The sequence below is a fragment of the Scyliorhinus canicula genome, chromosome 2 (genome assembly GCF_902713615.1).
Source record: "Scyliorhinus canicula chromosome 2, sScyCan1.1, whole genome shotgun sequence".
Classification (NCBI taxonomy): Eukaryota; Metazoa; Chordata; class Chondrichthyes; order Carcharhiniformes; family Scyliorhinidae; genus Scyliorhinus; species Scyliorhinus canicula.
The window spans coordinates 3,474,328-3,487,741 of record NC_052147.1 but is presented as its reverse complement, the minus strand read 5'-3'; the positions used below and the strand labels follow the sequence as shown (position 1 = coordinate 3,487,741).

Below are 13,414 nucleotides of genomic sequence, written 5' to 3'. Positions count from 1 at the left end.
TACGGATCAGAGCTGGATTCAAGTCATGAGTTGCCAGAGCCCCCACCCACTGCCACCCCAGAGCCCCCACCCACTGCCACCCCAGAGCCCCCACCCACTGCCACCCCAGAGCCCCCACCCACTGCCACCCCAGAGCCCCCACCCACTGCCACCCCAGAGCCTCCACCCACTGCCACCCCAGATCCCCCACCCACTGCCACCCCAGAGCCCCCACCCACTGCCACCCCAGAGCCCCACCCACTGCCACCCCAGAGCCCCCACCCACTGCCACCCCAGAGCCCCCACCCACTGCCACCCCAGAGCCCCCACCCACTGCCACCCCAGAGCCCCCACCCACTGCCACCCCAGAGCCCCCACCCACTGCCACCCCAGAGCCCCCACCCACTGCCACCCCAGAGCCCCCACCCACTGCCAACCCAGAGCCCCCACCCACTGCCACCCCAGAGCCCCCACCCACTGCCACCCCAGAGCCCCCACCCACTGCCACCCCAGAGCACCCACCCACTGCCACTCCACTGCCCTCACCCAGAGCTTCATATCATAGGAGCCGGAACGAGGGGGGTGGAGAAAGGGGTGGGGGATTGCGAGGAGTGTGAGAGAAGGGGGTAGTGGGAGGGAGAGTAGCGAGGGAGGGACAGACAGACAAAGAGAAAGGGAATGTTGATGGAAGAGAGGAGGGAGAGCCGGGAAGCAGGAATGGGAAGAGGAGCTGGTGTGGGCAGGGGAGGAGGAATGAGGGCCAGAGAGAAGAGAAGGGAGGCAAGGGAGGTGGGAGGGGCGAGGAAGGGAGGTGGGAGGGGGCGAGGAAGGGAGGTGGGAGGGGCGAGGAAGGGAGGTGGGGCGAGGAAGGGAGGTGGGAGGGGCGAGGAAGGGAGGTGGGAGGGGCGAGGAAGGGAGGTGGGAGGGGCGAGGAAGGGAGGGATCCAGGTGGAGGTCCCAGGAGATGAAAGGAAGGAGAGGGAGTAGGGAGATGAAGAGGGGTTAGAGAACAGAGAAAGGGGAGGTTAAAGAGGGCCGGGAACTGCAGGGGTGGAGTGAGTGAGAGTGGGGGCAGGGTGAGTGAGAAGGAGAGGGTAGGGGCAGATAGACAGAGAGAAAGAGAGATGGAGAGAGAGAGAGAGAGCAAGAGTTGGTGGGGGGGGGGGCAGGGGGTGGGTGAGGGAGGGCAAAGGGTGGGTGAGGGCGGGCAGGGGGTGGGTGAGGGAGGGCAAAGGGTGGGTGAGGGCGGGCAGGGGGTGGGTGAGGGAAGGCAGGGGGTGGGTGAGGGAGGGCAAAGGGTGGGTGAGGGAGGGCAGGGGGTGGGTCAGGGGGGTGGGTCAGGGGGGTGGGTGAGGAGGGTGGGTGAGGAAGGGCAGGGGGTGGGTGAGGGGGTGGTTGAGGGAGGTGGGTGAGGGGGGTGGGGAGGTGGGTGAGGGGGGTGGGGAGGTGGGTCAGGGGGGTGGTTGAGGGAGGGCAGGGGGTGGGTGAGGGCAGGCAGGGGGTGGGTGAGGGAGGGCAGGAGGGTGGGTGAGGGTGGGCAGGGGGTGGGTAAGGGGGGTGGGTGAGGGCGGGCAGGGGTGGGTGAGGGCGGCAGGGTGTGTGTGAGGGAGGGCAGGAGGGTGGGTGAGGGCGGGCAGGGGGTGGGTGAGGGGGTGGTTGAGGGAGGTGGGTGAGGGGGTGGGGAAGGGGGGGAGGTGGGTCAGGGGGGTGGTTGAGGGAGGGCAGGGGGTGGGTGAGGGAGGGCAGGGGGTGGGTGAGGGATGGCAGGAGGTGGGTGAGGGCGGGCAGTGGGTGGGTGAGGGATGGCAGGAGGTGGGTGAGGGAGGGGCTCATTGAGAGATTGTCTGGGGTTTGAGGTGAGAATGGGGTGACAGATTTCAGACCCTTCCCTCTGGAAGGGGAGCAGGGAACCCGAGCAGCGTTGACCCCATACTTGCCCCGTATCCGGGCAATGGGTGGGTCGATAACAATCTGACTTGTATCGGTAGCAGGATGACCTTCATTCCGTACAGAGGTAGCAGGACATGGAGACCAACTCAAAGGCAGCGTTTGTAACAGCGTCAATATAAATACCCATCCGGAACATCCACATTGCTCGAGTTTCTGTCAATATTGTACAGACAGAACCTTCATAAAGTTCATTAAAAAACAGAGAGATTGCAGCCAATGGCCCGTGTCAGTGCTCAGGGATTGGAGGGGGGGGGCAGGGCAGTGCGCTGGGGAGCAGAATGGGGGTGTAATGGGGAGCAGGGCAGGGTGTAGGCAAAGCAATGTGGGGGTCATGTTGGTGGTGGGCCATTGGTATAACGCAGCATGGGGTAGAGGGAGCGGGCAAAGTTGTTTGCAAAGGCACAGTTGTAGTCCTCCTGGCTGAAGGGGATGAGACAGGCCAGGAGCAGGAGCAGCAGGAGAAGCAGCTGGAGGGGAAATCCAGCCCAGAACACCCTGGACAGGAAGGATGGAGCCTTCGAGACTCCCCGCACCCCAACCTCTCCAGCTCTGAGGAGGCAAAAACAAGGAAAGCATTAGTCAGTCAGTGAAAATAAAACTCTTCCTCCAACATCCACAACCTTCTACTCAGGATTATATTACATGGAGATGCCGGCGTTGGACTGGGGTGGGCACAGTAAGAAGTCTGACAACACCAGGTTAAAGTCCAACAGGTTTGTTTCAAACACGAGCTTTCGGAGCACTGCTCCTTCCTCAGGATTATAAATTCAGGAAGAGTCCATCTACTCTCCTGCTCTTTCCCAATAATCCTGAAAATTGTCCTAATTTATTTATCCAATTCTTTTTTTCAGTGTTCCTGCTTCCACTGCTCTCAGGCAGAGCCTTTGAGATCACAACTCACTGTGTGAAAAACACATCCTCACTCTCTTTGGCATTTTTGCTGATCACCAAAAATTAACGTCCTCTATTTGCAGATCCAACATTGGGAACAATTTCTCCTCATTTATTCTATCCAGTCCTTTGGAACTGATCTGTTGAATCATCTCTTAACCTTCCGTTCACCGAGGTCGATCCCAGCAGCTTTAGTCCCAGTGGATCCTTGCTGTCAGAGACCACAACGCAAGTACCTCAGATCAGAAGCACCCAGGGTAGAGTCTGAATCAGTACGCTCCCTCCACCACCGACGCACAGTGGCAGCCGTGTGTACCATCCACAAGATGCCCTGCAGTAACTCACCAAGGTTCCTTAGACAGCTCCTTCCAAACCCACGGCCACTACCATCTAGAAGGACAAGAGCAGCAGATTCCTGGGACCCCCACCACCTGGAGGTTCCCCTCCAAGTCACTCACCACCCTGACTGGGAAATATATCGGCCGCTCCTTCACTGTCGCTGGGGCAACATCCTGGAACTCCCTCTCTAACAGCACAGTGGGTGTACCTACACCACGTGGACTGCAGCGGTTCAAGAAGGCAGCTCATCCACCACCTTCCGAAGGGCAATTAGGGAATGGGCAACAAAGTGTTGGCCTTGTCAACATTGTCCATGTATCTGGTGGAGAGATGGCCAGGGTACAGCTCATCCTTCAGCTCCCAGCTCACGCACTGTTCCAAAACCGCTGGCTGGATCAGTCCGTCAGCCTTTAAAATGTTCACTGAATTTGTCTCTATTTACCCCCTTAGCGTTTCGGGCAGTCCAACGTTAAACCTCGTTACTCGTGTCAATTCAAGAAAAGCAGTTGAATAGACTATAGGCTCCTAACCTCCACCCCATGCCCCGGCCCCCTCCTATAGTCAGGACCATACCCACCCGTAATAGGTTGCGCATTCTCCACCCCACCCCATTAAACACATTTACCTCTTCATGGTGACACCAGATACTTTATCCATTTTGACCTCTCTCTGACCCTGCAAAGACACAAATACAAACATTTATAACTCAGCGTTCCCTAGTGTCATATGAGAGTACCTTTAAGAAATGGGTGTTTATAAAGGGGTGTGTATATAAATATCAGTAGTGAGAGTACCTTTAAGAAATGGGTGTTTATTACTGCAGTGATGTCAGAGAGTGGGTGGAGCTGGGCTGTCTGTCAGCTTTTTACTTTCGTTTTAGGCTGTTTGCTGCAGGGTGTGTTTTAGTTTCGTTTTCAGAGCTGGATAGCTGCAGTCACAGCCAGAAGGTGTATGAATCTCTCTCTGTAATCTAAAGACTGTAAATCGATCCTGGTGATTTAAAACTAATAACAGTAGTGACGTTAACCGGATGTGCTTCTGGTAAAAGGTGTTTTAAGTCGTATGGATGTGAAAAGGAAAGCTTAAAGGATTACTTTGTGTTGTATTCTTTGCGGGTTGTATTTGAATTAATGGTTGCTAAGATGTTCACTGTATGTTTTAAAAAGGTTAACTTGGGTTCATAGAATAAACATTGTTTTGCTTTAAAAAATATTTTTCCATTTCTGCTGTACCACACCTGTAGACTGGGCCGTGTGCTCCCCGTACCACAATCTAGTAAAAGTTGTGGGTCAGGTGAACTCCATGATACACTTTGGGGTTCTCTAAACCCTGGCCCATAACACTAGTGAAGGGAATCAAACATCATCTCCCAGGTCCTGGAACGAGTCTGACGCCCGTGTGGAAATTGCCAACATATGGGCTGATTGAAGAGAGGCCCCCTTCACATAAACCCGATTACGGGTAACATGTAGGAAAGTGACTCTCACACAAACAACTGGATATGTGTTCACTCGCTGTAAGGTGGGATTAGCTCTGTCTGGACTTGGCTAGAAAACCAACCTTGTCTGTCTCCCATTGCCATATCATGGTTGTGTTGTAATCCACCGACTGACCACCATGAGTCTCATTAGTATATAACTGAATGTTAAGAGTCAGGTGACCTCGGACTGACTGGAGAGCTGGAAGAGAGAGGTTGCCTGTGCATGTTCATACTGTAATTCATCTGTGGTTTTGGATATATTTGACCCACAGTTAATGTGAATAAATTGTTTATAGCTTTAGCTACAAGTGTTCTTGTAATATAAATCAGGCCATCCAACAAGAATATTACAACATCCACACAAAAATAAATGTGCAATGGAATTAAAGAGAAAATACACCTTCCCACAAATAACATAGAAAGCAAATAAAGTCTGGGATGGTCCAATCCCCAACTTCACAAAATGTCAATGATTGAGAATTGAATAAACTCAACCTGACAACATAGGATCTGCGGGTTCAACAGAAAATACAGCCGGCTGTTCATTAGAGAGACCTGCATTTTGCAAGGTATCATCGTTATTTTACACTGAAATTATCATAACTGTAATCCTTTTATCATGTTTTTCATTTTAATGAGTTTATATCCAAATTTTTTGTTTTATTTGTATTGTCATCACAGTTTCACACCTGCCACTGACATGATTGTTTAATAAACGGAACAGGTTTGGGCGGGACGGTGGGACAGTGGTTAGCACTGCTGCCTCACGGTGCCGAGGACCCGGGCGGCACGGTGGGACAGTGGTTAGCACTGCTGCCTCACGGTGCCGAGGACCCGGGCGGTGGCACAGTGGTTAGCACTGCTGCCTCACGGTGCCGAGGACCCGGGTGGGACGGTGGCACAGTGGTTAGCACTGCTGCCTCACGATGCCGAGGACCCGGGCGGTGGCACAGTGGTTAGCACTGCTGCCTAACGGCGCTGAGGACCCGGGTGGGACGGTGGCACAGTGGTTAGCACTGCTGCCTCACGGCGCCGAGGACCCAGGCAGGATGGTGGCACAGTGGTTAGCACTGCTGCCTCACGGTGCCGAGGACCCAGGCAGGATGGTGGCACAGTGGTTAGCACTGCTGCCTCACGGTGCCGAGGACCCGGGCAGGATGGTGGCACAGTGGTTAGCACTGCTGCCTCACGGTGCCGAGGACCCGGGTGGGACTGTGGCACAGTGGTTAGCACTGCTACCTCACGGTGCCGAGGACCCCGGTGGTGGCACAGTGGTTAGCACTGCTGCCTCACGGTGCCGAGGACCCAGGCAGGATGGTGGCACAGTGGTTAGCACTGCTGCCTAACGGCGCTGAGGACCCGGGTGGGACGGTGGCACAGTGATTAGCACTGCTGCCTAACGGCGCCGAGGTCCCAGGTTCGATCCCGGCTCTGGGTCACTGTCCGTGTGGAGTTTGCACATTCACCCCGTGTCTGTGTGGGTTTCGCCCCCACAACCCAAAGATGTGCAGGGTAGGTGGATTGGCCACGCTAAATTGCCCCTTAATTGGATAAATTAAATTGGGTACTCTAAATGTATTTTTAGAAGGGAAACAGGAAGCAGGAAATTACAGGCGGGATTTAACTAATTGGGAACAAAGTTTCCAGCCCCCCCCCCCCCCCCCCCCCCCGTGACCCAACCCTGCACAGGGCACCCTCAGCTCAATTGCACCCAGGCAAAAAAATGCAAGCCTGGCACCCTGACAGTGCCCCTTCCAGCTGGCCGTGCCACCTGGCATCCTGACAGTGCCCCTTCCAGCTGGCCATGCCACCTGGCACCCTGACAGTGCCCCTTCCAGCTGGCCATGCCACCTGGCACCCTGACAGTGTCCCTTCCAGCTGGCCATGCCACCTGGCACCCTGACAGTGTCCCTTCCAGCCGGCCGTGCCACCTGCCAGTGTCCCTTCCAGCTGGCCATGCCACCTGGCACCCTGACAGTGCCCCTTCCAGCTGGCCGTGCCACCTGGCACCCTGACAGTGCCCCTTCCAGCTGGCCGTGCCACCTGGCATCCTGACAGTGCCCCTTCCAGCTGGCCATGCCACCTGGCACCCTGACAGTGCCCCTTCCAGCCGGCCGTGCCACCTGGCACCCTGACAGTGCCCCTTCCAGCTGGCCGTGCCACCTGACAGTGTCCCTTCCAGCTGGCCGTGCCACCTGGCACCCTGACAGTGTCCCTTCCAGCTGGCCGTGCCACCTGGCATCCTGGCAGTGTCCCTTCCAGCTGGCCGTGCCACCTGACAGTGTCCCTTCCAGCTGGCCGTGCCACCTGGCACCCTGACAGTGCCCCTTCCAGCTGGCCGTGCCACCTGCCAGTGTCCCTTCCAGCTGGCCGTGCCACCTGGCATCCTGCCAGTGTCCCTTCCAGCTGGCCGTGCTACCTGGCATCCTGACAGTGTCCCTTCCAGCCGGCCATGCCACCTGGCATCCTGACAGTGCCCCTTCCAGCTGGCCGTGCCACCTGGCACCCTGGCAGTGTCCCTTCCAGCTGGCCGTGCCACCTGGCACCCTGACAGTGCCCCTTCCAGCTGGCCGTGCCACCTGGCACCCTGACAGTGCCCCTTCCAGCTGGCCGTGCCACCTGGCACCCTGACAGTGCCCCTTCCAGCTGGCCGTGCCACCTGACAGTGTCCCTTCCAGCTGGCCGTGCCACCTGGCAGTGTCCCTTCCAGCTGGCCATGCCACCTGGCACCTTGGTAGTGTCCCTTCCAGCTGGCCGTGCCACCTGGCACCCTGACAGTGTCCCTTCCAGCTGGCCGTGCCACCTTGCATCCTGCCAGTGTCCCTTCCAGCTGGCCATGCCACCTTGCACCTTGGTAGTGTCAGGGTGCCCAGGTGACACCATCAGTGCTGGGGGGGCTTCCTGCCCAAAGAGCATGAACCTGGGACCCCCCCCCCCCCCCCCTCCCTCCGATCCCTTGTTGACTCAGTTAGCTGAACATCTATCAGAGGGAAAACGTTAGAAACCATTATTAAGGATTTTATAGCCAGGCATTTAAAAACGTTCAAGGCAATCAGGCAGAGTCAACATGGTTTGGTGAAAGAGAACCACGAGACCAAATGGAGTGGTCTCCATTTGTGGAGACCAGTACTGAACGGCGCTCGCCTGAGGTGAAAAGATAGATCCCAATGCCTCGGATAATTCAGGAATCTGCACATTTAAGTGAGACTAGCTGCCTCGCTCTAATATGCAGATTTGCTAAAAAGCAATCCCGCCCACAATGGGCAGGATTTACATCGCAACATCTCGTCAGATCACGCTAGATCTCGGGAGCCATTGCGAGCCGGGTAGCTCCCCAGAGCTGGGCCTCCTGGCTTCTATTGGCCATGCTGTGCTGTGGTGAGCTGTCACGAACAGCGTGGCCATTAAATCGCGCCCAAAGGTCAGTTAGCTGAACATCTATCAGAGGGAAAACGTTAGAAACCATTATTAAGGATTTTATAGCCAGGCATTTAAAAACGTTCAAGGCAATCAGGCAGAGTCAACATGGTTTGGTGAAAGAGAAATCAATTTTAACTAATGTACTGGAGTTGTTCGAGGGAGTAACACATGTGCTGTGGATAAAGGGGAACCGGTGGATGTACTGTACTTAGATTTCCAAAAGGCATTTGGTAAAATGCCACATCAAAGGTTATTGCGGAAAATAAAAGCTCATGGTGGAGGGACAGCATATTGACATGGATAGAAGATTGGCTGGCTAACAGGAAACATTTGGCATTAATGGGTCATTGCCTGCTTGGCAGGATGTGACGTGGTGAGCCACACCGATCAGTGCTGGAGCCTCAACAGTTTACCATTTATAGAAATGACTTGGATGAAGGGACTGAAGGTCTGGTTGTTAAATTGCTGATGACACAGAGATGGGGAGGAAAGTAAATTGTGAAGAAGACAGAAGGAGGTTACAAAAGGATATAGGTAAATGAGTGGGTAAAGATCTGGCAAATGGAGTATAATGTGGGAAAATGTGAAATTGTCCATTTGGCAGGAAGAATAGAAAGGAAGCTTATTGTCCAAACGGTGAGAGATTGCAGAGCTGTGAGATGCAGAGGGATCTGGGTGTCCTAGTGCATGAATCACAAAAGGCCGGGACACAGGTACAGCAAGTAATTAGGAAAGCTGGTAGAAGGTTTTAAATTGTTTAATTATTAATTTACGGATGTGGGCATCGCTGGTTAGGCCATCATTTATGTTATTGTTTATTGTGAGGGGGAATTGGCTACAAAAGTATTGAGGTTATGCTTCAGTTACACAGGGATTGGTGAGATCACATCTGGAGTATTGTCTACAGTATGGTCTCCTTATTTAAGGAAATATGTAAATGTGTTCGAAGCAGTTCAGAGCGGGTTTACTAGCCTAGTATTCCAACCCTCTTGTCATGAATGCTAACATTGCATTTGCCTTCCTAACCGCCGACTGAACCTGCATGTTAACCTTAAGAGAATCGTGAATAAGGACTCCCAAGTCTCTTTGTGCTTCTGCTTTCCGAAGCATTTCCCCATTTAGAAAATAGTCTGTGCCTAAATTCCTCCTTCCAAAGTGCATAACCTCACACTTTTCCACATTGTCACTTCTTTGCCCACTCTCCGAGCCTGTCCAAGTCCTTCTGCAGCCCCTTGCTTCCTCAATACTACCTGTCCCTCTACAGATCTTTGTATCATCTGCAAACTTAGCATAAGTGCCTTTAGTTCCTTCTTCCAGATCATTAATGTTTATGGTGAAAAGTTGTGGTCCCAGCACAGACCCCTGAGGCACACCACTAGTCACCGGTTGCCATCCTGAAAAAGTCCCCTTTATCCCCACTCTCTGCCTTCTGCCAGTCAGCCAATCCTCTATCCATGCCAGAATCTTACCCTCAACATCATGGGCTCTTAACTTATTTAACAGTCTCCTATACGGTACCTTGTCAAAGGCCTTCTGGAAATCTAAATAAATCACGTCCACTGGTTCTCCTTTATCTAACTTCCTTGTTACCTCCTCAAAGAACTCTAACAGATTTGTCAGACATGACACCCCTTTGACAAAGTCGTGCTGACTCAGTCCTATTTTACCATGCACTTCCAAGTACTTTGAGATCTCAACTTTAATAACAGACTCTAAAATTTTACCAATGACCCAAGTCAGGCCAACCGGCCTATAATTTCCTGTCTTCTGCCTCCCTCCCTTCTTAAACAGCAGTGTTACATTAACCACTTTCCAGTCCTCTGGGACCTTTCCTGCCTCCAGTGATTCCTGAAAGATCATCACCAATGCATCCACAATTTCCTCAGCTATCTCTTTTAGAACCCTGGGGTGTAGTCCATCCAGTCCAGGTGACTTATCCGCCTTCAGACCTTTCAGTTTCCCCAGAACCTTCTCCTTAGTAATGGTCACTGCACTCACCTCTGCCCCCTGATTCTCCTGGAGCTCTGGCATCCCACTGGTGTCTTCCACCGTGAAGACTGATGCAAAGTAACTATTCAGTTCCTCTGCCATTTCTTTGTTTCCTATTATAACTTCTCCAGCCACATTTTCCAGTGGTCCAATGTCTATTTTTGCCTCTCTTACCTTTTATATATTGAAAAAATCTCTTCCTATCTTCCTTTATATTACAAGCTAGCTTGCACTCATATTTCATCGTCTCCCCCCTTATTGCTTTTTTAGTTGTCCTCTGCTCGCTTTTAATGGCTTCCCAATCCTCTGGCTTCCCACTAATCCTCGTCACTTTGTACGCTTTTTCTTTAGCCTTTATGATGTCCTTGACTTCCCTCATCAGCCATGGATGCCTCATCCTCCCCTTAGCATGTTTCCTCCTCCTTGGGATGAATTTCTGTTGTGCCTCCCTAATAACCTCTAAAAACTCCTGCCATTGCTGTTCCACTGTCTTCCCTGCTCGGCTCCTTTTCCAATCAACTCCGGCCAGCTCCTCCCTCATGTCTTTGTCGTTACCCTTATTTAATTGTAATTCCGTTCCATCCGATTCCAGCTTCTCCCTCTCAAACTGCAGGGTAAATTCTATCATATTGTGGTCACTGCTCCCTAAGGGTTCCTTCACCTTAAGCTCCCTAATCAAGTCTGCCTCATTACACATCATCAATTCCAGAATTGCCTGTTCCCTTGTAGGCTGTGTCACAAGCTGCTCTAAAAACACATCTCTTAGACATTCCACAAATTCCTTTTCTTGGGATTCACTACCAACCTGATTTTCCCAGTCCACCTGCATATTGAAGTCCCCATGATGATTGTAATATTGCCTTTTTTACATGCCTTTTCTATCTCCTGATTTATTTTCTGCCCCACATCCTGACTACTGCTCGGGGGCCTGTACATAACTCCCATCAGGGTCTTTTTACCTTTGCGATTCCTCAACTCTACCCACAGAGATTCTATGCCTTCTGATCCTATATTGCTCCTTGCTATCGATTTAACTTCATTCCTTATTAACAATGCAACCCGCCCCCTTTGCCCATCTGCCTGTCCTTTCGATCGAATATCCTTGGATATTTAGATCCCAGCCCTTACAGCCGCGTCTCTGTGATGCCCACAACATTGTACCGGCCAATTTCAATGTGCGCAACAAGCCTTGTTCCGTATACTGCGCGCATTTAGGTACAACACCCTCAATCCTGCATTGACCATTTTCACACTCTCCTCAGTCACTGTACCCTGTACTGTGGCCTTTTTTGATTTTTGAGTACCGTTTCTCTGCCTTACACTTTCCCCCTTACTGCTTCTTGTTTCTGACCCCGTTTTACTTCCCTCCGACTTCCTGCATCGGTTCCCATCCCCCTGCCACATTAGTTTAAACCCTCCCCAACAGCGCTAGCAAACACACCCCCTTGCACATCGGTTCAGTAAATGGCAGAACCCTTATGAGTATTGACAGGCAGACGGATGGTGTACAAGTCCACAGGTCACTGAAAGTGGCAATGCAGGTGGAGAAGGTAGTCACTATCCCCATCAAACACTCCCAGGACAGGTACAGCACGGGGTTAGATACAGAGTAAAGCTCCCACTATACTGTCCCCATCAAACACTCCCAGGACAGGTACAGCACGGAGTTAGATACAGAGTAAAGCTCTCTCTACACTGTCCCCATCAAACACTCCCAGGAGATGCAGTATCTGTGGGCAGTGAAACTGAGCTCACATTTCCTGATAAGTCGCTAACCTTTCTGTTTCTCTCTGCACAGGTGTTGAGTGATTCCAGTATTTTATGTTATTATCTCATTAAACAGCCGTATTGTGGATTAATCTCAGTGTAGTTACTGGGATCTTCCTGCAGTGTTACTGTCGGGAGCCAGAATCAGATACTCACCACTTGCTGCTGAAGGGGAGTGCTGCTTCTGGGAACAGCGGACAATTCAAATTCATCGACAGGGATCAGAGCGTCCATATCCTTAGAAGAGAAAGTCAAATTAGAATGGGAACAACTTCAACAAACTTCACATTTACATTACTTTGTTCCTACAACTCTGGGATTACTCAGGAAAAGTCCCATTTTCCTTCTGTGCTCCCCACGGAGCGCAATCATTCACCAGGAATCTGTGTTGGTGAATCTCTGTCACACTCAATAGGAAGGTGTGTCAGTGAATCTCTGACACACTCGACAGGAAGGTGTGTTAGTGAATGTCTGACACACTCGACAGGAAGGTGTGTCAGTGAATCTCTGACACACTCAACAGGAAGGTGTGTTAGTGAATGTCTGACACACTCACTCGACAGGAAGGTGTGTCAGTGAATGTCTGACACACTCGACAGGAAGGTGTGTCAGTGAATCTCTGACACACTCGACAGGAAGGTGTGTCAGTGAATCTCTGACACACTCGACAGGAAGGTGTGTTAGTGAATGTCTGACACACTCGACAGGAAGGTGTATTAGTGAATCTCTGACACACTCGACAGGAAGGTGTGTCGGTGAATCTCTGACACACTCGACAGGAAGGTGTGTCAGTGAATCTCTGACACACTCGACAGGAAGGTGTGTCAGTGAATGTCTGACACACTCACTCGACAGGAAGGTGTGTCGGTGAATCTCTGACACACTCGACAGGAAGGTGTGTCAGTGAATCTCTGACACACTCGACAGGAAGGTGTGTCAGTAAATCTCTGACACACTCGACAGGAAGGTGTGTCGGTGAATCTCTGACAGAATCGACAGGAAGGTGTGTCAGTGAATCTCTGACACACTCGACAGGAAGGTGTGTCGGTGAATCTCTGACACACTCGACAGGAAGGTGTGTCGGTGAATCTCTGACACACTCTACAGGAAGGTGTGTCGGTGAATCTCTGACACACTCGACAGGAAGGTGTGTCAGTGAATCTCTGACACACTCGACAGGAAGGTGTCGGTGAGTCTCTGACACACTCGACAGGAAGGTGTGTCGGTGAATCTCTGACACACTCGACAGGAAGGTGTCGGTGAGTCTCTGACACACTCGACAGGAAGGTGTGTCAGTGAATCTCTGACACACTCGACAGGAAGGTGTGTCAGTGAATCTCTGACACACTCGACAGGAAGGTGTCGGTGAGTCTCTGACACACTCGACAGGAAGGTGTGTCGGTGAATCTCTGACACACTCGACAGGAAGGTGTGTCGGTGAATCTCTGACGCACTCGACAGGAAGGTGAGGCTCCCTATGGTTAAGGAGTATTTATGAATACGGTTTCTCCATGTCCGAAGCCACATTAACAATTCAGAACTCGGGGATCCTTGGGGTGCAGTGGTTATCACTGCTGCCTAATGGCGCCAAGGACCAGG

General features: G+C 52.2%; 1 protein-coding gene across 1 annotated transcript in view; it reads right to left on the bottom strand.

Annotated features, from left to right (window-relative positions):
* Positions 1–1,716: 1,716 nt before the first annotated feature.
* LOC119962491 (nesprin-2-like) overlaps positions 1,717–13,414 on the bottom strand; it is a 50,531-nt gene continuing 38,833 nt past the window's right edge. Inside the window, 3 exon segments of the mRNA XM_038790437.1 lie at positions 1,717–2,478; positions 3,785–3,834; positions 11,972–12,086. Of these exon segments, the coding sequence (XP_038646365.1) occupies positions 2,259–2,478; positions 3,785–3,834; positions 11,972–12,086 (385 nt within the window). The 3' untranslated portion in view covers positions 1,717–2,258.